This window comes from Ascaphus truei, chromosome 1 (assembly GCF_040206685.1).
Source record: "Ascaphus truei isolate aAscTru1 chromosome 1, aAscTru1.hap1, whole genome shotgun sequence".
NCBI classification, from domain to species: Eukaryota; Metazoa; Chordata; class Amphibia; order Anura; family Ascaphidae; genus Ascaphus; species Ascaphus truei.
The window spans coordinates 462,853,945-462,880,984 of NC_134483.1; the positions used below are offsets into that span (position 1 = coordinate 462,853,945).

Genomic DNA, 27,040 nt, shown 5'->3' on the forward strand with positions numbered 1-27,040 from the left:
ATATTTAACCCATATGAGCCCAAAAAGTAAAAAAAACACCAATAGCACCAATAACACAAAAAGACACAAGTGTTTTCAGTCTCTGCTGTCCATCTGTCATTTCTTGTGATCTGAGATATGGCTCGGTTTATCAGAAGGGCCATTTGATAAAAGCAGAAGGAAGAGTTTGAAAAGAGTTGAATCATATTATAATTATATTATTTAATGAGTTTGGATTTTGAGTTTATATAGCGGTGATGTACAGATGCAGATGCAGACTGAATGATGTACGGATTCAAACTGAATGGGACTGCCAGGGACCCCCGCTGTGTTAATCCGATGGGCCATTAAGTCTGTCTGCAGAAATGTCACAGAAATGTTGCAGCATTACTGGGAGATTGCCCCAGATTTTCCAAGGCAAGTGTTCGAATACTCGTGGCTGCATCTGTACGGTATCACCAGAAATAGACGTATTTATGCTGCTAGTTAATTTACCCTCAATACCTGACTAGCACCCTCTCTATCCACCGTTAAGACCCCACCTTAAGACACACTTGCTTAAAGATGCATATGAGTAGCACCGTGGCTAATACTATACACATGATACATAAAGCTTGGCCCCCTTCAGACGCACTTACCAGAATGCCCTCCTATTGTCTCTGTATGTTCTTCCTACCTTCCAATTAGATTGTAAGCTCTTCGGAGTAGGGACTCTTCTTCCGAAATGTGACTTTTATGTCTGAAGCACTTATTCCCATGATCTGTTATTTGTATTATTTGTTATTTATATGATTCAACGTTTATTACTACTGTAAAGTGCTAAGTACATTAATGGCGCTATATAAATATATAGACACACACACACAATGCAGCCAGGGATTCTGGGTAATAACATGCAAATGAGCACAGTGTGCCACTCTTTACTTCTTGTCCATTTTAACATGGATCCCTGTTAGCTTATGCCTGACATATTACAAAGCTTTTAAGGGCAGTCTGGTTTAAAGAAGTAGCCAGTAAACCTACTCAGAAAGTTATGTGAAATTGCCTTAATCTCAGTGATAGCTGGAACTGCCCATTCAATAAAGGGTAGCAACATGGCGCCTCCCTGTTCTCCTTTTTTTTTAAACATTCATAACATCAATATGCATTTTTAAAAAAAGCCTTAATTGTTTTTTTTTAAGTTGTTTGATTGTCGAGATGAGTGAATTTGTCAAATTTGAATCAGGGCTGAATCTTCGCAAGCGGATTGGACAGTAAAAAAAAGTGGGCAAATGTTCCTAAAGCTGCCATTTTTTTCATTTCCCCCTACCTTTCTGCAAATGGCAGAGCATCCGCCGGTGAATGGCTATAAAAAATAGCAGCTGAATGTTTCAACATTTGATTTAAGTGTGAGTATTGAAACATTCACTTTGCTCCAGCACAGCAGGAGAGGCAGAGATTTTGAAAAAAATTTATAGAGTGGTGACTGGTATTCATTCTGTGAGAGGAGGGACTTGTTAACTGCTTCAGCAGTAGTAGATATACCAGTTGCTTTTTTATGGTACAAATAGTAGGAGAAGCCAAAGCACTGTGGCTGTGCCCGCTGTTGTTGTGTGTACGCTTCAGGAACCTGCTATTGAGGGGGGGGGGGAAACAACAGGTTTTTTCTGAGTTTAGCTTGGGCAAGGTAATAATTCCACAGCCTTCAACCTTGCTCTCTGGAAGTAGCTCAATGTTAGGGGAAGCGATAGTGCTGAGAATTTGGAGGGTTTTGCCTGTTTGTTGCAGAGTGAGTTTCTGTCAAGGTCACCTTTGTCAGGAGGTTTTTCCACTGTGATATTTTTTTTGCACCAGTAATTTTTGGAGAGGGTGAGGGTGAGATTGCGAGTGATAGTGGCTCTTCTGGTGAGCTTAGTTTGGAGTGTCTTTGTAACGATGGCGTGTCCCTTCCTTACCTGTTTACTTCTGATCGCCGCCCTCTAGCTGCGAGTCAAGATCTTGCTTTCTGGCAAACCATCTTGCTTTCTGGCAAACCCTGCCCTCTTCCTCCTGACAGGAAGTAAGCCTCTCTTTGACTTTCTCTCTGCTATTAGTCTTTTGCTGCCTGCCCTGGTGCCTGCTAGTACTCATCGCATACTCTTCCTGCCTGGACCTCCTTGGCACCTTTACTTATCTCCTGTGGATTCCGGAAGACTGGGACAGTCACTCTTATACTTCTGAGGTTAGTTTACCATCGGGTAGTGTAGGTACCTGCTTAGTAGGGTTCACCTTGACGTGGTAGCAGGCTTATAATTCCTTGGCCAATGGATTAGACTAAGAACCCTTATGTTATGTTTAGTTTCGCTGCACCTTGCTGTTTCTGGCACTATACCTTTAAGAAGTCTGGACGTTCTCCAAGTAGCAATCCTTCTCTGGATGTTACCTTGTGCTCTGGACTCCATGCCCATGTTCCATGTTCCTGGTTTCCGTTTCCAGACTCCCGTGCTGAAGCGTTGACTTCCAGCAACGCCCGTGTTGGTGCCTGAGAACGCGCGCACTCCCGCTCTGCTGTCAGAGCATGCGCGCACGTGCAGCTGGATCAGTCGTGTCTCTGAGCTTGGCTCCGCACCTCCGAACGCGTCGCGCATTCTCATGCGCGCGGCGCGGTCACATGACTACGTGCGCCGATCCCCAGTTGCACGGCAACTTACTCCCTTCGTATCCTCTGCGGCCTCCCCACCTCGCTAACGGGCCCTTCCCTTTCCCTGCGCTTGTGAGGAGAGCACAAGCGTAACAGTCTTGGCGAAGGTTGAGTACACAGAGATTTCTCGCGAAGATGTAAATGTTGTAGGCCCAATGATGATATTTGTGGTATTCCATTCTTCTCCCAGAGCTCGCATACATCACAGGGGCATGGTCGTTCACCCAGAGGAAACACCTCCTTGGTGTTTGTGTTTGAAATACCACACAATAGGATGGTGTGTGACTCTGTGGTGGTTCACAGCTTACTTTGTCACGCAGCGTTATTTAGGGGCAAGAGTGGATGCCAACTAGGGATGACTGCTCTGCAGCAACATCTGCAGAGCAATCACCATACCCTCTTGGAGAGTCTCGATCAGCGAACTTCTGTCTCCTCATCTGTCTCTAGATGTGAGGATGCCCCTCATCATAGGAGAGCCATCACCAATATGTATCAAAATGTCCCAAAAGCATATAAACAGTTACGTTTAGAAGTAGAATAATCATAATACAGTGAATCTGACAGTGATTAGCTTCAGTATCTCTGAGAGCTTCATCATTTCAGTGATTATAACAAAACCACGAGGTCTGTCCTGGGACCTTTTCTCTTTTCTCTTTACACACTCTCTCTAGGTGATCTTATCACATCTCATTGGTTCAAATATCACCTCTATGCTGATGACACATTTACCTTTCAACCCCTGACATTACACCTGCTGAACAGACCAAAATATCCAAATGTCTCTCCACTATATCATCCTGGATGGCCCTCTGCTGACTAGAACTTAACATATCAAAGACGGAGGTCCTCATTAGAGATGGGCAATTTTTTTTTTTTAATTTGGATCCGAATTGAATCTGGCAGTTCCTTTGATGTGCAGATCAGTCTCCAAAAGGGAAGTCCGTAATTGTGGATTTTTTTCTTTCAGAGGCAATGAAAAATCCGGAGAGAGAGATGTACTGATATTGTATACATACATACATACATGCATACATACATACATGCATACATACATACATACATACATACATTGATCACCTAGTGAGCACTGAGCACTATGAAGCTACAGATGTAGTGGGCATTGTTTTCGCACAGAAAAGAACCTTGTCGTAATCTTTTCATTGAGTCAGCTGAATTAATGTAACAACTAATTATGTTCGTCTAAGCTATGATGGCATAATTTACTTTACAACGAACAGAACAAAAAGTACATGTACATTTGAGGATTAATTATAAGCAAAATATATTCATCGTTTGGGTTCCCTGAGCTACTACATCATGGGATCTAGCACTCCTGGAGCCCAATTAGTAGATTTGGGCTAACTGAGTTTGCCAAAAATCCGATCCGCACACACCGGAATCAGTCTGCGGATTGGGAACTAAAAAATGGTGGAGTACTGTATTGTCTCTTTTGTAAAGCGCTGAGTACAGCTATGGATGCTATATAAATAAAGATATACATACATACTGTGGCAGGACGGCCTCGCGGCAGGGTCAGTAAGACTCTAAGACAGTTTAAGCTGCAACTGCATTGATTTATTCTGTACAATAACAACTAAAAATAGCACACAACAATAGAAAAAATTACAAAAACAGGTAATATGCTGACAGAAAAATCATTTGTATTAGTGGAATATACAACAAGCAGTGCCATAGAGTAGGCTATCGAGAGCATGACTCGTCAAACATAGAACTACAATATCAATAAAGGGAGGGGCATGGGGAGTGAAGGGAAAAGCACAAAGGGGGAGGGGGGAAAGGGGAATATGAAAAATAAGCGTAAAAAGATGTAGGGGGCAACATTTGGGGGCCTAAATTGCCCCTTTTTCAAGCCTGTTCCCACAGACCCAAAAAGTCTGCGGTACTTCCCTTTAACTCCTCCAGCTAAACCTCAAACCTACACCAGTATAGATACTGTATGTGTCAAGTTTGTGATACTGAAATGGAAAATTATGTCCACCAGATCAAGTTAAATGTAAACTAAAGATTAGGAAATACTGGTAAGCAATCAAGGCATCAAAGATACTGTAGAAAAAAAAGAAACCTGTGACGCACTACCAGTCCAAATAACGAGGAAGAGGGTAACTCCAAAAGTAAAAAAGTTTATTGGGCCAACAGCAGGAAGACCTTGTAAAATAGATACCAGAGGAGTAAACACCTGAACGCAAACCTGCACATGATCCTACTGTCACCAGGACATTTTCAAACCCTTTTGTATCTACCTATGGTACTTGGAGCAACAAGGTTAAGAAAATTATTCTGAACGACTGGCGTATATTGAGTTCAGATGAGTCCTTGGCCCCCACACTCACGGATAACCCGTTGTTCTCATACAAGAGAGGACGGAATCTAAGGCTGCTCTTATAGTGCCTGGCGACGGCGGCGCAGCGTCACTCCAAAACAAATTAATTGACTCTGTCGCGACCAAAAATTTTGAAGCTGGGTAAATTTGATTTTTTTAGAGACAGTCGCCACATGTGACTGTCTCTAAACCAATCAGAGAGTGCTGCCCGCCCCCTTCATGACATCACTGGCCTTGTCGCCAGCAACATTAATGAAAACCAAATAACAACTTTGGCTAATGGCGACGGTGATGGGTGATGTAATCGGTTGCGTCACCGTTGCCAGCACTATAAGCGCAGCCTAAGAGATCAGTTGTTTAGAGCAGACTTAGGTGGCAAAAGCAGATCTCAAACTTTCCTAGGAACTCCAAAACTAGGATCCTACAGGTGTAGCAGCTGCAGTCAGTGCAGCAGTATGCAGGAGGGCAACCTCTTTTTTTCATCCGCATACAGGCAAAAAATTCTTTATTAAAAAATACTACACGTGCTTATCCCGCAATGTCACATACTTAATCAAATGTCCATGTGGGATTGGGTATGTGGGTGAAACCACACAACACATCAAAGATAGGATAAGACAGCATAAAGCTGCGATTCTGAGAGGCGATGAGGAGGCCCCGTGACGCACCACTTCTCACATGCTGGACACAACATTAGCCAACTCCTTTATCAAGTTATTGACGGTGTGGGAAAAAGCCAGCGGGGTGGTAACCTCAAATTGTATTTATATGTTTGACGAGTCACGCTCTCGATAGCCTACTCTGTGGCACTGTTTGTTGCATCATCTCATATTCCACTAATACAAATTATTTTTCTATTTGCATATTACCTGTACTTGCTTTTGTAATTTTTTCTATTGTTGTGTGCTGGGAACCCCCATAACGATATATGACTTTGTTTGGAGGGTTTCTAACCCTTTTAGTTCCCCTGCACCACACTTTCATTGAAAGTTCTCTCTAGGTATTGTGGAGTGCAGCCTATCACCCATACTTTTTGAACAACTAAAAAAAGGCACACTGTCCCTTTAAGAAACAAAACCATAAAATAAAAACCTACTCCTCTTAGGAGACTGACTACACATCAGTGATTTACTAGCACACTGGCTGGCTAAGTCAAGTTTCCAGCTTTAACAATAGACTCGGGTATAGAAATATTTTATCAAATCCTTATATATTTGTTGTGGGAACTCGGTCCCAAGACACTCCAGGAAATGCTTCTGGATACAGAAACCTTGACAGGACAGCTCTATGGAACACCAGTTCCTTGAAGACAAGCCCTGCATCCAGCAGGCTTGTTCGTTTTTAGAGAAAAGTCTCTTCCTGGGTGTGAGCCCCAGATGGTACCTGCAGTCCGAGGGGTCAGACCAACCAGTATCTTCCTGGTTGGGGAGAAGTCTCTCTACACTCCTGGGGAAAAACAAGCTTTCCTTTTGGCAGCTTCTTTCCTGCCTTTAAACCCCTGTTCATTCAGGTCTGATTAATTAGTTCCCCTTGTATCTCACCTCTCCAAGGGAAGTTAACTGCCTGCATGCTGGAACATACACACTGCAAGCTCTTTCCAACCTGCGTAGACCGTGACTCTGTCACAATACATACAATATCAGAGTACTGGTATTTGTTGTTGTGTGGTTTGAAAATTGGCTTTTGGTTCTAAATATAAATTTGTTATAACATAAATTAAAAACGAGAACATTACTGACTGCTTTCTCTGTTACATCTTATATGCATTACGAAGTGAGACTGCACAGGTGCAATAACGCCGGCTGCACGTGTGTGTATGTGTATAGATGTGTGCTGTATATGTATATGTAATTTGCAAGCATAAACTGTAGTTGTATCTGTACTGAGATTTAATTAAGATGAAAACCATGTTCTCGAATACAAATACTATTGTGCCTTTTGGTTTATAGGAATTAAGAGAATGCAAGGATCGGTCTGGCCTAGACTCAATGGTGCTGCTTATTATGAAACTGGACCAGCTGGACCAAGACATAGAAAACGCTCTCAATACTGGCTTGTCGCCATCAAGCACACCAATATTGAGACGGAGAAACATACCTGTGAGTTACCCTTTCTTTTTCTAAATAAATCTATTTTTCTAATTATTTGCTGTTTACTCACGATAGATAGTTCCTAAATAGATTCTGGCTTTATGCTGTCCAAAGCAATTACTTTGCTTACAGAGTAGTTCTTATGTTTCCTTTATATTGTTAAACTTATTTTACCAATCCAGTTGTCATCATGTTATATTTCTTTAGTTAAAATATAGAGCAGGGGCTTTTAATAATATCCTCATGAAACCACTACAGAGCCAGGATTGGGAATAACCAACCATTATGTCATTCAAATAGTATGCAAACTAAATGCTTTAAAGAGTGTTGAATAGGATAGCCTATACTGCACATACCCTGATTATAAAGGTAAAAAAATTGTAGAAGTAACTTGAAGCTAGGATGTCCATGTGAAAGTTACTTTATTACAAGCGCCAAAAGATACATGGTAAACTTTCCAGAGACGGGATTTTATTAGACTTATGTATAGTACTGTGTACAGTACAGTAACCGTGAAATTTAGTCTGGGTTCATGAAGCAGATTTCAATTTTAAATGACTTGGATATTAAGGACTCTGTGTCCATAAGACAATTTCCGACATTGTAAGTAATTTTACGTCCCATTCACTTGAAAAGATTTGCTACATTTGATGAATACTGGTAGCCATGGAAGTTTATGCTATCTCAGACTATGCTAATATTTCTTTGTACTAAGATTTTTATTGTTTCTTATACAGGGCAAAGGTAGGGGAGGGAGATACAGAAAAGTAGGGGTATATACATAACGACCATCTTCAAATGGGCCAACATAGTCCAGTTTAACAAAGAAGGGACATGAAGTCCATCCACGGTGCAACAGAAACAAATCACAGGCATGTCATGTAACATCCAATAACTAAATTATACTCTTTGACAAAGGGCTTAGCCCGAAACGCGTCAGAGTGGGTGGTTGCTCCAATGTTGGTGTCTCCCCTAGTCGCCTAATAAAGTAGTTTTTAACCTATGGTGTGCCGGTTCCTGTACTTTAGCCCTGTGCAGTGCTCCACTTTCCTCCCCAGAGGCTGTTCTTTTCCCATAGTCCAGTTTAACACAGACAAAATTGCAACACAACATTCCATTTGGATACATAAGTGATATAGTACTTCCCCTCAGATAAACCAGGAGATCTCTCTTACACCACCACATCCATTGCCCCCACCTCCCTCACTCTCACAAATGCACCTACCTCTCTCTCCACCCAACCTATCCCTCCCTCACCTCTTCTCTCTCTCATGACTCCACCTCCCTCTCTCTCTGTCATGCCCCCATACACTCTCTCTCTCTCTCCTCTCTCTCAGCTCTCTTTCTCCACACCACCTCTTTCTCTCCCCCCTCTCAAGTCAAATCAAATAAGCTGTCTCTCTCCCCTCTACCCCCTTTCTCTCTACCCCCACCTCTTTCACCCTCCCCCATTCACCTCCCTCTCCCTCCTCCCCACCTCTATCTCTAACTTTCCCCCACCTTGCTCTCTCTCCATCTCTCCCACACCTCTCTTTCTCCCTCTACCTCTCCCCCACCACTCTCTTCAACCTACCACTTCTCTCTCCCTCCACCCCCCCAACCCTCTCTCTTCATCTCTCCCCCCCCACCTTGCTCTTCTCCCCTCTCCCCTTTTCTCATTCTCCCCACCTCTCTCACTCACGCTCTCTTTCTCTCTCCCTTTCACCCCACCTCTCTCCCCCCACCTCTCGCTCTTTCCTACACCTCTCCCTCCCCCACCTCTCTCCCTCTTTACCCCCTCCACGTCTCTCTCCCTCCACCTCACTCTCTCCTCTCTCCCACTCCCCCCTTCTCTCTTTCTCCCCCCCTTCTCTCTTTCTCCCTCACCTCTCTCTTTCACCCCCACCTCTCCCTCTCCCTCTCCCTCTCTCCCACTCACCTCCACCTCTCTCTCTCTCTCTCTCTCTCTCTCTCTCTCGCTGTCTCTCTCTCTCTCTCGTCAAATCAAATCAAACAAGCTTTCTCTCCCCCCACTTCTCTCTCCAGCCCAACACTCTATCCCACCCCCCCCCCCCCCACACCTCTTTCTCCACCTCCCCCACCTCTCTCTCCAGCCCAACACTCTATCCCACCTGCCCCACCTCTCTCTCTCCACCCCCACCTCTCTCAATCCCCCCACCCTCTCTCTTCCCACATCTCTCTCCCCCAACACCTCTCTCTCTCTCCACCCCCCCTACCTCTCTCTCAACCCCACCACCCCTCTCTCCTGTGAATCAGCGTCAAATGATGCCGCTGGTCATTTGACATCACGTCATGTGACCCTGCAGTGTCATTTGACACATGTTACATTTACTGTACTTCATATATTGCACAGTTGGTGCAGGACAAGAAAGAAAAGTTTAATGGAAACTGGAAGAGGTGAGCAAAGTGTTAAAATACGTCTGCCAGAGCTCTATAAGAAGAGCCCATAATCTGGCTTTTCAAGAAAACTGCTATATATTCCACATATATTCCACACGCAGGCAATAACGGGCACTAAAATGTGATGGAAGATTGTATGAGTTGGTTGTGGAATGCTACTACTAAACCCCTCACTTTTCCACTTGGCAGGCCAGAGAAGTCTTACTCACTTGGAAACAGTTACTCATGAAAAGACATTTACTCCGTTTTGTCCTCTGTGTTTTTGAAAACGTTTTTGGATTTTCAGTCTACAAAATGTCACATTTTCCATCAATATGTCATTTTCTGTTTCACAAATACACAGTCTCACTCATTTGACCTAGGTAATAACAACGTTGAGAAAATATATGCCCTTCTCTAGAAATAATCTCTTTGCTGCAAAATAGAAATTGTATTGTATTGTATGTGTAGCCCTCTTTCCTCCACCCTAAGTGATATTGAGGTGGGTAGGTGACTACTTATCAGTGTGGTGCTGTACCTGTTTGGCAACCAGGAGGGCTGAGCTTCCGCCACGGGGAACCTGGGGTATATACTTACACTCAGTGCAGCGCCTCCACTGATGAGGGATCCCAACGTGGTGGGAGTGTGCCCTCACCAGAACAACCATACAGTAAATACACACAATGTGAATAAACAGTATTTATTGAGCATGAACGGTAACTTCAATGAAACTCTCTTTGCATAACATCAATACATCATATGAATAACACAAAAAACAAAACTGTGCGCTACTACCTAACTACCTATAAAGTTTAAATGTATAAATATATACAGTGCAGTGACTATACCATCAATTTAGTGATAAAAAATTTATAAAAAATTAAACCACAACTCCCACAGTGAGATAATTATACATTAAATAATAAGTGCCACATAACCGTGTTGGGGATAATGGCGTCTGCAGCTGTAAACGCAGGGGTGGCTCAGCACCCCACACACACTAAGAGAATGGAAACAAAAGAAAACAGCGCACAACGCCAAATAGTGAAGCAAATTCAACAATATATTATAGAATTAAAAAGGGGGTAATATATCTGCGTACATGAAAAAAGTTGGTAAAAGGCATGTAGTGTGTATCACACTGTTTACCACTCGGCAGCTGTTAGCTGTAGATTCAGGTGCTTGCTTCCCTCTGCTGCTGCAGCTCAGTTGATTCTGGGGAAGGACGTCAGTCTTTTCACTCCCAAGGGGATTTCCCTTCATGCAGCCAGGTTCAGCAGCTGGTACTGGGGCTCGGTGAAATCGCTCCTGCTTCCTGGCCAATATGAAGCTGCTCCTGTACCTCGGCAGGTGTATCCTCTGCACAGAGGTTAAAACGCAGCTTGCTGGGGTGCCCTCAGCGTGCCACGATGCCGCTCCGTCGCGGGACGCTGTGTAATGACGTCACTGTCTACACAGCAGTGGTGGATTCAATAGGGAAGTTTGAACAGTCTTACAAAGTCTCTCACAAGGGTCCAAAACAGCACACAGGATGAAATAAAAACAGGACAGGCCAATACATAGACAAAGGCCAATGTAAGCAGATATAAGGCAATAGAATGTTACATCCAACTAGTTTCGTAGAATTAACTACTTCTTCAGGGAATAATTAGGCCATTACCCAGAGGTCTTAAATACCTCACATAGATACCTTATTGGTCAACCAATTAGGGATAGACCAATCGTCTATAATAGGTAATGGTCTGCGTGATAGGGAAGATGTGTAGTTTACTTTTAAAACAACAACTTTATTAACAAAAAAACAAAAAAAAAACAAAACAATACCTATTTAATATAAACTTACATATAGACAAAACCTAGCATAAATAATTAAAAACATGCTGGAATAAAAGAAACACAATATTAGTCGACTTAAAATAGACACCATCATTACTTGCATAAAAAGATGTAACTAGAAAAAAGCGTAGGATAAAGAAAGGAAAACAGAGATACAGAGATAAATGATACATCCCCTAGGTACAGAGGGGTGGTGAGCTAACAGATTCCTTCGTTACTTTTTATTCACAAGTAACGAAGGAAGTTTTTAATATTGATGACTTTATTCTATGTACCTCTACACATATTGTATACCTATTGGAATGTGCATGTGGGTATCAATATGTAGGCAGAACCAAACGCAGCCTTAAAGTTCGGATTCAGGAACATGTCAGAAATATTAAAAATGGTTTTGAAAAACATAGTGTATCTAGATACTTCCTGATACACCATAATAAAGATCCGTCAAGTCTCACTTTTAAGGGGATTCAGTTGATTCCTGTAAATAGAAGAGGAGGGGACAGAGTTAAAACATTGTCTTCTAAAGAGACATATTGGATACATAAGTTAGATACTATGTCCCCTAAGGGGTTAAATGAGGATGTGGATATTTGGGCACTTTATTGAATCTTTAGCTCACCACCCCTCTGTACCTAGGGGATGTATCATTTATCTCTGTATCTCTGTTTTCCTTTCTTTATCCTACGCTTTTTTCTAGTTACATCTTTTTATGCAAGTAATGATGGTGTCTATTTTAAGTCGACTAATATTGTGTTTCTTTTATTCCAGCATGTTTTTAATTATTTTTGCTAGGTTTTGTCTATATGTAAGTTTATATTAAATAGGTATTGTTTTATTTTTTTTTTGTTTTTTTGTTAATAAAGTTGTTGTTTTAAAAGTAAACTACACATCTTCCCTATCACGCAGACCATTACCTATTATAGATGATTGGTCTATCCCTAATTGGTTGACCAATAAGGTATCTATGTGAGGTATTTAAGACCTCTGGGTAATGGCCTAATTATTCCCTGAAGAAGTAGTTAATTCTACGAAACTAGTTGGATGTAACATTCTATTGCCTTATATCTGCTTACATTGGCCTTTGTCTATGTATTGGCCTGTCCTGTTTTTATTTCATCCTGTGTGCTGTTTTGGACACTTGTTAGAGACTTTGTAAGACTGTTCAAACTTCCCTATTGAATCCACCACTGCTGTGTAGACAGTGACGTCATTACACAGCGTCCCACGACGGAGCGGCATCGTGGCACGCTGAGGGCACCCCAGCAAGCTGCGTTTTAACCTCTGTGCAGAGGATACACCTGCCGAGGTACAGGAGCAGCTTCATATCGGCCAGGAAGCAGGAGCGATTTCACCGAGCCCCAGTACCAGCTGCTGAACCTGGCTGCATGAAGGGAAATCCCCTTGGGAGTGAAAAGACTGACGTCCTTCCCCAGAATCAACTGAGCTGCAGCAGCAGAGGGAAGCAAGCACCTGAATCTACAGCTAACAGCTGCCGAGTGGTAAACAGTGTGATACACACTACATGCCTTTTACCAACTTTTTTCATGTACGCAGATATATTACCCCCTTTTTAATTCTATAATATATTGTTGAATTTGCTTCACTATTTGGCGTTGTGCGTTGTTTTCTTTTGTTTCCATCATATGAATAACATTGCATCACCCTGAATGCATACCATCCCCTCACCCACATGTCCATCATCACATCACCCTCAGTCCCTTTGATAATAATGTGAGTGTCCACAACCATAAAGAGAGTGTGAGTGTGAGGGATAGCGCTTCCCTGTGTTGGGGCCCGCTTGTGCACTTATTCTACTACCTCCCTGATCACTGCTCCTGATCAGGATAATCCTTGGACTCAGCAACACCGCACAGTGATCCCACGCCGCACTGCGCTGCTCTCTGCAGGAATTGATACTCTTTCTGCACTCAGGCTGCACGGGCATTCAGGCACTGTCCTGCAGCATGTCTCTTCCTCTTTGAGTATGTGAAGGAGTCCCTGACTTAAGGCAGTCCCTATCACATACAGTATTCCTCTAGTGTCTCAGGGGACTAACTGGGCCCTGGGGGTATACCTCTACCCTGGCCCCTGCATGCAGAATATCTCTTGCTGTAGATTCTGTCTGATCCCAGACTCTGGCAGTTCACCACATGCAACTGGCACTGGTGATATTACACACACTGTATAACTTAGAAAGCAACCCCCCTTCTTTCCATGAGGGGCCTTTCCCTGACACAGCCAAAGCAACTACTCTAGCTGCACTGCACACAACACTGTCTCTTCTTGTCAGAGCACACAGCACTGCAACTGTGTCACTGACTAGACTGACACTCACCTAAGGGCAGGGTCCCTACCTAAGGGGCCTTCCCTATGAACTTACCCACTAACTTAGTGGGGAGTGGGGCCTACTTGGGGCCTGGGAGTAACCTGGCCTAGTGTAAGAAGCCACTTGCTCCTTACACCCTTCCTCCCCCTTCCTTCTCCCAGCTCCAACTGACTAGCGTGGTCTCTGCAACATTGTATCCTTCTCCAACAGGAGAAGCTGCAAACCCTATTTGCTGGCTGGCTGCACGTGATGTGGGTGAAAGGGCAGTCCCCAGAGGCTGCTGGGAATTGTAGTCCACTCAGGACCACTTTAACATTAAGGCCGCGTGCGCTATGTCTGCCGCGCCTGTGCAACCATGTAATGGCCGTCACTGCTCTCTTTTGTGCCTGCGTGACCTTGGGGAGTCCCTGCGGTATGGAGCGCCATCTCTGCCCCTTCACGCTCACTATATTGGTCGCCGCGTCTGTGCGTGCGCGAGCCTCCGCGCCCGTGCGGACATAACAAAGATGGCGACGCGGTGCCTCTGACGCCACCGGGAGGACTCTTTGGGGACCTGGCTACATATGTCTTTATTTATATAGCGCCAAAAGTGTACTTAGCACTTCACAAAGAATACAGTACCGGGAATTATAATTATACAATAAGTGCAGCAAAATCAGACAATAAGAAAGGAAATCCCTGCCCCGAAGAGTTTACAATCTAAGAGGTTTAATGGGAAACTTACAGAGACAGCAGGCGAGGGAGTAAGTGCTGTAGATGGCAGTGCTTGGTCACAATGGGTGGTAGGAGTGACTGAGTGTGGGACAATAGCCATGAGTGCAGGCTATTGGAATGTATGATTTGTGGGGTAAAATTTAAGGAAGGTCAGTGTTAAATGAAAAGGTTAACACCATTTACAGGGGAAGAGGTGGAGGGAGGCATGAGTGAGATCAGGTGTGTATGCCTGGCTTCAGGCTTAGGGGAGATCCCCAGCAGCAGGAAGGAGTAGATAGAGGGTGTGAATAGAGGATTTGTGTGGGTGTTTTTTATTGACGGGTAAAGAAGCTGTTGGGAGACAGGTGTATAAATAATGGTGCAGTGGGGAGTGGGGAAGTTGGAGAGAACAGAGATGTCCATAAAGGATTAAGGAAACAGTAAACAGAAAAAGCAATAGGGAGGGCATAGTTATTTAGCAACCAGTTATTTACATAGTCCTGGAAGCTGTTACCACAATGTAGCATGCATTCATTTGTTATGTAATAGTTAAAATAAAAGCTTTTTAACATGGATGCAGTTTGTTATGTTTTCAGAGGGATTACATGTACTGAAATCTGTCTAAAACTGTACAGTAAAAACAACAATATTATGTGACACCACAAGAGGGAGACATCCAAAAAGAAAACAAATGTTATTGCTGTAGCAGTCGTACTCTATATTAACTGCAGTACTGTGAATATATATATATATATATATATATATATATATATATATATATATATATATATATATATATATATATATATATATATATATACTGTACAGGGGCTGGCTGGCAAATTATAGCCTGGTTTGCAAGCCCAACAAACTGATTCATGAAGCATACTCACAGAAGCACACACCAAGTATACTTACTGTACACACATTCATGCTCAATTGCACAATAAACACTCACACCACATATTAGTAGTATTATTATTACCGTTTATTTGTGAAGCGCCAACATATTTTGCAGCATGGTACAATGGGGTACAGAGCTCTGTACATCATAAAAACATAAACAGTTGCATACAGGTGAGAATATCTCTACTCACATCATACATGCTATGAATATATACATGCACCATATACATAAACACTGTATGTATGTGTAGCCAGGTCTCCCCAGCCTGTCAGTGCCCCCCTCACCTCGCTGCCGATCGCGGGGGCCGCCGTGCCCAATGGCGGCTCTGTCCGGCGAGTGCAGGGGTGAGGGCGGTCAGGTCCCGGCTCGGGAGTTGCTGGGGACGCGTGCGGCTGGTTGCCAGGGCCGCATGCGCGTCACGGAGATCCCGGCGCTCTCGGAGCCGGGCGGAGAGGGCGCCGCCATTGCGAGTTAGCTCGCGCATGCGCAGTGGTCGCGCAAGTGTAGGGCTGGAGCGGGGAGTAGCGCGTTGCCCCCTAGTGCAGGCCAGTTGCCGGGGACGCGATCGGGCCATCGCTAAGGCCGCGATCACGTTGCCACGGCCCTGGCGGCTCATAGAGCAGGGCGCCGGTTCGCGCATGCGCAGTGGTAGCGTTAGCGCGAAAGGCCCCCAGATAGCTCGCGCGAGAGCAGGGAAAGGCAGGGAGATGTTGAGGCTGCCCCATAAAGCTTGCGCAGGCGCAGGAGAGGGAAGAGAAAGCCCGCGAAGCTGTAGCCAGTTAGGAAAGGTTCTAGAGAGGGACTACAGATCCCATGAGCCTCTGCGTACCCCATGTGACACCAGGGAGCCAATAGGGCTTAGGAACTCTGCAGAGGCAAAGAGATACAATTCGCGGGCTTGCAGCACGTTGATCAGTCAGAGACCGGAGCAGCCAAGGGAAGAAGGTAGGGTATAGGAGTCAGGGACTCCCTGTACTAGGCCAGCACCCCCAGGGCCCGAGATAGCTCTGAGTTACCCCCATATAGTGAGTGTTGCCAGGGATTGCCCTAGAGAGAGGGACCCTGTCACTCAGGTCTGTCAGTTGGAGCTAGGGAGCTGTGAGGGAAGGAAGGGTGCGGGGAGTGAGAGCAGCTCCTGCACCCCCATAGGTACCCACACCCCAGGTAGGCCCCAACCCCCCCACTAGGTAGATTGGGTACGTACTGAGGGAGGCCCAAGATAGGGACGCTGCCCTTAGTGTTAGAGTGAGGTCTGACAGGCAGGCACAGTGCTGTGCAGCACGTTGGCTGTACGATTCCATTAGGTTGCAGTGCGTTACTGCAAATGCTGGAATGACTAGACATAGTTAGTCCGGACTGCGCAGGTTAGTTGCAAGGGTAGAACAGGGAACAGTTAGGGGAGCTAGGCAGGATATTAACCCCTTAGGCCCCAGATAGGCTCTCCCTCTCCAGTGTATGGTGTATGTAAGATTGGTTGCTGTGTGTTGTTGCTGCATGTGCTGGGCGCAGTGTGTGCAGCGTGTGTGAATGTCTGCAGGCTGACGGTGAGAGCTGTGTGTCTGCTGCAGGCTGTTAGGAGTAGCGAGTAGCTAGATGTTAGGGAGGATTAGGGACTTGGGTAGCTAAGGGAGTGGGGCAGGTTATTACTCCGCAGGCCCTAGGAGATTTCCCCAAGCCACCCCAGGTTGCGGTTCATCAGGGACAGGCCCTAGGTTAGGGTTCCTGTCACGTTAGGGTTAGTTAGGGATAGATAGGGATAGCGGCGGTTGCTGTTCCCGTGATTCGGTTGCTGTTACCGTGAAGCGGTGGGACCCTCGTTGGGGTTCCTGGTGAAGTACCTGGAAAGGATCAGACGGATGCATCGCACGTCTGACCCTTTGAGAAGAGTGTTGCAGGCCTGAGCATCGGAGTGCTCGGAAGGTACCTCTGAATTATATGTGCACCAACAGGCCTATTAGTTCATAGTGACTGCGCAGTCGCCCACGACCTCCGTAGGAGTACGGGACATTGGATGTGGGGGATTACAGGACACTGGGTGGGAACGCCAGACATTGGGCCTGAGGTGATAAGGTTATGATGTTATGTAATGTGTGATATGTGTGTTAGTAAAGTCATATAGTTAATATACATGCTGTCGTGTAAGTGATTATTATTGTGATTGTCTTGCGAGGAACCACTCCCCCTCTGGTGGGAGCCATCGCAGGTGGAGGCGCTGTACCGAGAAGATGTTGTAAGTGATCACCCCTAGTATAGTTACCCCAGGTTCCCCGTGGCGGAAGCTCAGCCCTCCTGTTAGCCAACAGGTAATGCACCACACCTGAGTAACCTTGTATGTTCCTTGCACCCACATCAGATCTGCGATTGGGGGGGGGGGGGAATACCCGTTACATATGTATTTATGTATGTATGTATGTATGTATGTATGTATGTATGTATGTATGTATAGTCCTGGTAAGAAATGGGGCTATATGTCTTCCTCCTACTGGTATAAGCCCTGGTAAGGGCAGGCTGCCAGTAGTTATCATGGGTTTCCCCCACATAAAGCCCTGCTCTGAGTGGTGGAAGTAGGTCACCTGACCCTGTGTGGAAGGCATAGACACAGGGGCGGTACCTGCTGATGTCATGAAGGGGAGGGCTGTCTCTATTTAGTGGGCCAGTTCTGTCCGTGACTGTTCAGTCCTGGGTTCAGTCCTGTTGAGCCTGGAGTTAGTGTGAGAGTGAGAAGTGCATGCAGTGCTCTCTCTCTCCCCCCCATTTATCTCTCTCCCCCCCATTGCTCTCTCTTTCCTTCTCCCCCCCTCTCTCTCCCTTCTCCCCCCTCTCTCTCCCTTCTCTCCCTTCTCCCACCTCTCTCTCCCTTCTCCCCCTCTCTCTTTCTCTCTCCCTTCTCCCCCTCTCTCTCCCTTCTCCCCCTCTCTCCCTCTTCTCCCCCTCTCTCTCCCTTCTCCCTCTCTCTCTCCCTTTTCCCCTCTCTCTCTCTCCCTTCTCCCCTCTCTCTCTCTCCCTTCTCCCCTCTCTCTCTCTCCCTTCTCCCCTCTCTCTCTCCCCCCTCTCTCTCCCTTCTCCCCTTCTCTTTCTCTCTCCCTTCTCCCCCTCTCTTTCTCTCTCCCTTATCCCCCTCTCTCCCCCTTCTCCCCCTCTCTCTCCCTTATCCCCCTCTCTCCCTTCTCCCCTCTCTCTCTCTCTCTCTCTCCCCCCTCTCTCTCCCTACTCCCCCCTCTCTCTCCCTTCTCCCCTTCTCTTTCTCTCTCCCTTCTCCACCTCTCTCTCTCTCCCTTCTCCCCCCCCACACACCACTCCATTTGCCCCCCCACCACCACACAATAGCACTCCGTTTGCACCCCCCACCACACAGAAGCACTCCGTTTGCACCCCCACCACACAGAAGCACTCCATTTGCCCCCCCACCACACAGCAGCACTCCGTTTGCACCCCCCCCACCAAACAGCAGCACTCCATTTTCCCCCCCCACCACCACACAGCAGCACTCCGTTTGCCCCCCCACCACACAACAGCACTCCGTTTGCCCCCCTACCACACAGCAGCACTCCGTTTGCCCCCCCCACCACACAGCAGCACTCCGTATGCCCGCCCCTGTCCGTTTGCCCGCCCCTGTCCATTTGCCTGCCCCTGTCCGTTTGCCCGCCCCTGTCCGTTTGCCCGCCCCTGTCCGTTTGCCCACCCCTGTCCGTTTGCCCGCCCCTGTCTGCCCGCCCCTGTCCATTTCCCCGCCCCTGTCCGTTTCCCCGCCCCTGTCCGTTTGCCGCCCCTGTCCGTTTGCCCGCCCCTGTCTGTTTGCCCGCCCCTGTCTGTTTGCCCGCCCCTGTCTGTTTGCCCCCCTCTGTCCGTTTGCCCCCCCTCTGTCCGTTTGCCCCCCCTCTGTCCGTTTGCCCCCCCTCTGTCCGTTTGCCCCCCCTCTGTCCGTTTTCTCCCCCTCTGTCTGTTTGCCCCCCCCTCAGTCTGTTTGCCCCCCCCCCCCCTCCGTCCGTTTGCCCCCCCTCCTTTCCACTTCTCCCTGCTGAATTCAGTGTCAGTGTGTGTATGACAGGAGAGTAAAACACGCCCTCTCACTTCCCATTTCTCAGCACAAAAGTATCTCTCCCTTGTCTCCCCAAGCACAACGCTTGGGAGAGCGTGTGTGCATGCGCATGAGCGCGCGAGCACAGCGGGAGAGGGGATGTGCTGATCCACATTGAAGAAGGTAAGCGCACAAAGCGCATAGCGAGCTCAACACCAGCAGGGACTCAGCCTGAATTTGTCTGGCAGATGTCAGATGGTTAAAATGATCAGTTTCGCAAGATTAATTTACCCTCTACAGATGTTACCAATATTATTGAAACACTCCAAAGGTAAACTTCTAAATAAAGCAATTTCTAGGTTTATCTGGAGGAAAGGGAGAAATATAATCGCTATTAAAAATTATGGCAGAAAAAAGAGGGGGGTCTTAATTTGCCTAATATCAGAAAATATAATCTGGCTTGTGTAGCAAGACATGTAGGAGATTGGATAACTGGAAACAGCTATTACTCATGCATAGAATTAGAGGAGCAGTTGGTACTGTGTCCCCAGAGAGTCTCCCGGGGATTTTACACATAAAATAGAGAAATACCAATGGAAGCCAAAGGAAACACACTAATTAAGGATACATGGACTGTAGAGGGAGAAAGGGGGTGGCCCAGTATTAAAGGGGTTGCACCCCATATGGCCATCCCCTGACCTCACCAGAGAGACAAGAGGTTAACTGGACTGCGGTCCAGGGATGAGGTTTGCACCTTGTTGTACCTTGAAAATGTATGTTCCCCTGTTCCCATGTTTCATTATAAGCATGTATTTTAATGTTTTAAAGTGCATTTCTGTATCTCCAGTTCTGGAGGTTGCAGAGAGTTCATATTTGGCCAATATGTGGAGTCACTGTAGGCATTAAAAACTGGCAACGGTCGACCCACTGAGCCCACCTGAATGGAACTTATTAATATGTGTAGATATTAAAGTGTATATGTATTTTATTTTGGATCTGTTCTGAAAATGCAGACGCCATTTGCTAGGCTAATAAGTCATGAAGGGCAGATGGCTGAGTAGCCTAAACACGGTAATCAAAAAGTAACTGCCTTGATTGTTACCCATTGTCTAGGGATTAAGTATTAATCAATCAACAAAACTCTGCCAGTCTAATTGAGGGCATGGGTTACTCTGTTAGTCTGTGTCTCCACATTAGAGAGTGGATACAGATAATTGTTCACCAATAGGCTGTGTTCAATGTTAAGAATAGGGTTGCACAGGTATATAAACTGTGTCAACCCTACAGTTTTTAGTTGTGCTGGAGTTGTGCTTCTGATACCATCTTGAATATCACTGGATTGCTGGAGTTGTGCTTCTGATTCCATCTTGAATGTCACTGGACTGCTGGAGAATTGCTAGTGGATACTTCTCCATCCCCCAACCCTAAGTAAGTGTTATCTTCTTGTCTGTTAATTGTACTATATTGCTGTGTTCACCTTATTTAAGGAATAAATTATATTTTATTATATCTAAGCCTCGTTCAGTTCAACCTAGATATTTGGTGTTCATTATATCTTGTCAAAAGCTACCGTGACAAGCTCTATAATTAACTGGTGGCAAGCGGTGGGATTGAACTGGACCTGTGTTACAGTATACTGTGGGATACTGTAACATAGTAGGAACTTGATGGTAATTGCAAGTTCCTGGGACTAAAGATATTGAACACACAGTAGTGCAACAGTTAACACAAGTTGTAACACCACCTCACTGCTGCGACTGAACCATGAGCGAGGCTGAAGGTTCATCCAACATGGGGACCCGAGCTCAGCTGAAGGACAAGTGCCGTGAATATGGACTGCACTATGAGAACCAGGAGGTCGCAGACATGGTTGACGCAATCGGTGACTATGAAGCCCGGCTTGCAGAGCCTCAGGATACTGCTCAGCTTGCCCTTTTACAGCCACCCGGAGATCAGGGAAGGAACCCAGTGCGGGGCGGCGGAATCTCGGGGAGGGAACGAGTGCACCTCCCGGGAGCAGTGCAACAGGAGGGGTACTGGTTGCTGCGGCTACCAGTCCATTCACCCCTGAAATGTTGGCACTAATTATTGCATGGGGAGACAGAGGGACACCGGAGGAGCGGCTGCAGTTTATCACTATGGCAGTGAACAGACCCGCTTATTGCCCCCCTGTCCAACCAAACACAGATGAACTCAAGCTGGACCAGCACAGTCTCACCAAGTTCGTGGAAGGCACTGACTAGATTGACAGTTTCTTAAAGAACTTTGAAACGCAGTGCCGGCGGTACAAAGTGCTTCCCCAGCATAGGGTTGCACGTTTGGACCCCTTACTGTCCGGCTTGGCTAAACAGATGATGATGGCGCTTCCAGATGAGTATGCTGATGACTACAAACACCTGAAAGAACTGTTATTGTTTAAGTATGGTTTTACCCCTGAAGCCTACCGGGCAGGAGGAGAGGCAGCCCAGGAGTCCTATGTTACCTACGTGACCCGCATGGCTTTGTACGGGATACGCTGGGTGGAGGGCTATGAGGCATGGACTTACCAATGCCTGCTGGACCTCATCTTTCAGGAGCAGCTCATGGAGCAGTGCCTGCCGGCGGTGAGGGCTTGGGTGTACGACAAGAAGCCCAAGACTTACCAGGAGGCGGCGAGGCTTGCAGATGACTATGTGGCCAACCGAGCCCTGGTGACCGCTAAAACAGTAGCCAAGGTGGCGGTGGCGGTGGCACCGGCCAGAAAGTCTGCCAATACCCCCCAATGGACTCAGAGGCCGCCTGCGGGCAGCAGTCCACCGAAGGCGGGGGAGCTCCGGCACGAGCGCCGATGCTACAACTGCAACCGACCTGGTCACATCAGACCAGATTGCCCGGAACCCCTGTGTTGCGCAGACCCCATCAGGGGCAATGCACCCCAGCTGCGAAGCCGGTAGCCCGCGTGCGGGTGGCTTCCACCACAGACTCCGGACCGGTCATGGAACCAACTCCCAGTGAGACGTCCCATGCAGCACCTGTCCCAGTTTCATCGGTGCCTACAGCCAGAAGCGGAGGACATCTCAGCACGGACCTCCAGCAGACGGACGGCCGGAGCAGACATCTCACCCCGGTCACAGTCGGTGACCGGCAAGCAGTCGGCTTGCTGGATTCAGGAGCTGCAGTGACCCTTGTCCGACCTGATATGGTCCGGCCAGAGGAATTGATCCCAGGCCTTGGAATACAGATCACTGTGGCCGACGGAGAGCCACGTTTCCTGCAAGTGGCCAGAATCTTTTTGGATTGGGGGGAGGGCCAGGGTGTGCAGGAGGTGGGGGTTTTACCCGGTTTGGATGCCGATGTTCTTCTTAGCAACGATCTGGGGCCGATGACCTGCACCTATGACCGAGTGCCCAAGCCCGCTGCAGTGGCGGCGGTTACCCGGAGCCAGACAGCGGCAATGGCGGCGGTGCCAGTCCCCCAGCCTTTGGGACCAACGTTAGCGGAGGGCGCAGAGGAGCCCGGGGAGGTAAGCCAGGATCAGTTGCAACCACAGACTGACTTACTGTTTCCTCTCACCCTTCCCCATTCCCCTGACAATGACATGACTGGGGGGTGGCCAGAATTAGGAGCCCAGTTTAGGGAGGCAGTGAAGGCAGACCCTACCCTGGCCGGCGTGAGACTTCGGGCGTCCGAATCTCAGGCAGGGGAGGGCACTGAGCGCTGCCTATGGTATAAGGGACTCCTGTATAGAGAAGAAATGAACCCAGGGATAGAGGATGGATTGAACGGTAAGCGACAGCTAGTAGTGCCCCAGGGGTACCGACAGCAACTGTTACGGGTAGCTCACTCTATTCCGTTAGCGGGACATCAGGGGGTCAACAGGACGTGAGCCCGGTTATTACAGCGTTACTACTGGCCGGGGGCATCTCGAGATGTGGGCACTTTCTGCCGCTCTTGTGATGCCTGCCAGCGAGTTGGTAAGGCGGGCGACCGTGTGAAGGCACCCCTGAAACCCCTACCGATAATAGGGGAACCCTTCCAGAAAGTAGCGATGGACCTTGTAGGATCCCTTATGATTCCTAGCAGGTTAGGGAAGCGCTACATCCTCACGGTGGTGGATTTTGCCACCCGGTACCCTGAGGCGGTAGCGCTTGGGACCATAGATGCCAAGACAGTGGCAGCAGCTTTGCTGAACATTTTTTCTAGGGTAGGTTTCCCTAGTGAGGTCCTAACCGATCAGGGGTCGCAGTTCATGAGTGAACTGTTACATTGTCTCTGGGATGCATGCGGTGTACAGCACCGGCGCACTACGCCTTACCATCCCCAGACAAACGGATTATGTGAGAGGTTTAACGGTACCCTGAAGCAGATGCTTCGGACCTTTATAGAGGCGGAGTGGAAAGACTGGGAAATTCATTTACAGCACTTGCTGTTTGCCTACCGAGAGGTACCGCAGGAATCTACAGGCTTCTCCCCCTTTGAGCTACTATATGGCCGCAGGGTACGTGGACTTCTGGACCTATTCCATGAGGGATGGGAAGGGGAGGCTACTGCTACTGATGCTTCAGTGATCCAGTATGTGGTAGATCTCCGAGACCGGTTAGAGATGCTCATGGGGGTGGCCCAGGACCACCTCAGGGCCGCTCAGACCAAGCAAAAGCAATGGTATGACCGGAATGCCCGTAGCAGAGAATTCATCCCAGGACAGCAGGTGCTTGTTCTCAAACCCACACGGGAGAACAAGTTAATGGCTGCCTGGTCGGGACCGTACCCGGTCATCCGAAAGGTGAAAGAGTGCAACTATGTTGTACAGTTAGAGCCTGAGAGGCACAAGACATATCACATTAACATGTTGAAAGAGTACAGAGCACCAAGTATGGGAGCAGTAATGGCCATTTGTAGCCCAATGCTGGAGGATCCGGCGAGCAATGCTCTGCCTGATCTCCTAGGGGAGGCTAGGCAGGGAAACACTGTGGAGCAGGTGGAGATAGGGTCACAGTTGAGTGCTAGGCAGAAGGGAGAAGCCAGGGACATGCTAGCTAAGTATGGGGCCCTCTTCACTGACATGCCAGGGACCACATATCTCACAAAACACCCAGTGCTCACCGGGGACCTGCGGCCTCTGCATAAGCACGCTTATAGAATGTCAGCAGAGGTCAAGACCAGTATAGAGAGGGAGATAGAGGAGATGCTGACCCTAGGGGTAATTACTCCGTCCCAGAGTCCTTGGGCAAGCCCGGTAGTTCTAGTCCCTAAGAAGGACAAGACCACCCGGTTTTGTGTGGACTACTGCTTGCTCAACGCTGGGACGGTGTCAGATGCCTACCCCATGCCCCGCATGGATGAGTTACTGGATGAACTCGCGGGGGCAAAGTACCTGACCACTACGGATTTGAGCAAAGGCTTTTGGCAAATCCCACTGACCCTGGAGGCTAGGGAGAAGTCAGCATTCATCACTCCAAGTGGCCTCTATGAGTTTTTGGTGATGCCATTTGGGATGAAGAATGCCCCGGCTACCTTCCAACGCCTGGTCAATAGGTTACTGGAAGGGATGCAGAGCTATGCTAGGGCTTACTTAGAGAAAAGAAAGAATTGCCGGCGCCAAATCAGTCCTTTAAATAATAATAACCAAACCGTCTCTTGAAAAGTCCCAAAAGTGTCCTTGAACAAACAGGCAGTGAAGGGGTCAATGAACGTCTCACACCAAATAATAGTGCAATATGTAAAAAAGAGAAGAAAACAAACAGATAATGGTGCAGTACGCCAAAAAATTGACATTAAAACATTAAAAACTCACACATGACAAACATAACACACAATGACAGACAGACACTAGCAAGGCTATAATCCTAACAAAAAGCTCTGTGTCTCCACATTAGAGAGTGGATACAGATAATTGTTCACCAATAGGCTGTGTTCAATGTTAAGAATAGGGTTGCACAGGTATATAAACTGTGTCAACCCTACAGTTTTTAGTTGTGCTGGAGTTGTGCTTCTGATACCATCTTGAATGTCACTGGATTGCTGGAGTTGTGCTTCTGATTCCATCTTGAATGTCACTGGACTGCTGGAGAATTGCTAGTGGATACTTCTCCATCCCCCAACCCTAAGTAAGTGTTATCTTCTTGTCTGTTAATTGTACTATATTGCTGTGTTCACCTTATTTAAGGAATAAATATATTTTATTATATCTAAGCCTCGTTCAGTTCAACCCAGATATTTGGTGTTCATTATATCTTGTCATAAGCTACCGTGACATGGACTACCTGGAGAATATTGAGAAAACAATTTGGGCTTCCATATACTTGCTCAAAATGTTTAACTATACAAGGGAAATTTATGGTGCTGCCAGGAAATATGCAGGCTTCTTTTCAGATATGGAGAGACAAGGGGATTATAACGCTGGGCCAGTTGGTGGATCTGAACAATGGTAGGTTCTTGATGTTCTAAGAACTGAAAAAACAAATGGGACTGCCTCAGACACATCACTCCCCTTACATACAAGTAATGCATTATTGTTAGAGTATGGAAAGCTATAAATAAGATCTATTGGGAATAAATGTTTTGATGCTTTTTTTTAAGGATGCTTATAGTACCAAATATTCTATCTCAGATTTATATTATTGGATTAGGGACAAAGACTATGGGAAGGATCTAAAAAAAATGTTCACACGGTGGGAAAAAGATTTCTCAGGAATTGAAGGAGTAGATCTGTTACTCAAAGTGTTAACTCGGGTTAGGAAAATTATAATTTCTGAGGAGTGGAGAGAGATACAATATAAGATACTGCATAGGGCCTATTATGTTTTCAATATCAATTATAAGGGGTATGAAATCTAAAAATAAGTGCCCAAAGTGCTCCCAGGAAAGAGCAGATTTAAAACACTGTTTGTGGGATTGTCTGGTTATTTCTGATTTTAGGGATAAAGTTCTGCAGTATATACAAGAAGTTATTGGGGTAACTAACATAAAGGAGAAATATGGAAAGTTGGAAAGAGATCAATGTAAGGAAACAATGTCCCAAGACTAGCAGAGATTGTTTTGTTTTCAGCAAGGAAAACAGTGATGTTGAAATGGATAAAGCCTGAACCCCCCACTTTAGATATTTTAAATGATTATCTGAATAAATTGATGATGATGGACAAATTAGAAGTTGAGACGAATTAAGAATTAAAAATGGAAGAAGTTTATTGAGACTATGTCGCAACAAGATAGGGATTCAAATCAAACAGACATTTGAGCGTACCTCTTGGGATCTCCTCAGACTGATTGCGATGGGTCACAGATAATTTCGCCCTTCAGGAAATATGATAGTATATTGTTGATGGGGGGAGATGGTGAATGGGGAATCTTATGCCAGATTTTAGGAGGATGTGTGGTGATAGCTTTGATGTTAATCTTTGAAAATGCTATTATCTGTTTTTTCTTTTAATTATTATTTGTGTTAATGTGTTGAATGTTGAAATCTTAAGTATGATGAGCAATACTAAAAACAATTTTGTGTAAAAAGTATATTTTTCGGTTTCTTATTGGGGTTTTTCTGTATTGTATTGTTGTAATGTTGTAATGTTGTTGTTTAATGTTTATGAACCCAATAAAAATATACAAAAAAAAAAAAGAGGTGTCTGTGAAGTGATACGACAACAATATACAATATAAACACTATAACAATATTCAGGGACAATACAAGGAGCTTTCAAAATGACTATTTATCCCTAGAGCAGTACACACGACACAGGATTATCCCTTAATGTAGGATGAAAGTGGATTTCACCAGCAACAAAAGAAGGGGTTCTCTACTGTAAGGGCAGTTAAAATGTGGAATTCATTCCTCAT

General features: G+C 46.3%; 1 protein-coding gene across 1 annotated transcript in view; it reads left to right on the top strand.

Moving 5' to 3' along the window:
• The window catches only part of DLC1 (DLC1 Rho GTPase activating protein), a 459,196-nt gene that overhangs the window by 74,895 nt on the left and 357,261 nt on the right, over positions 1-27,040 (top strand). The window contains exon 3 of the mRNA XM_075565991.1: positions 6,929-7,078. Within this exon, the coding sequence (XP_075422106.1) occupies positions 6,929-7,078 (150 nt within the window). The remainder of the gene's footprint in view (positions 1-6,928; positions 7,079-27,040) is intronic.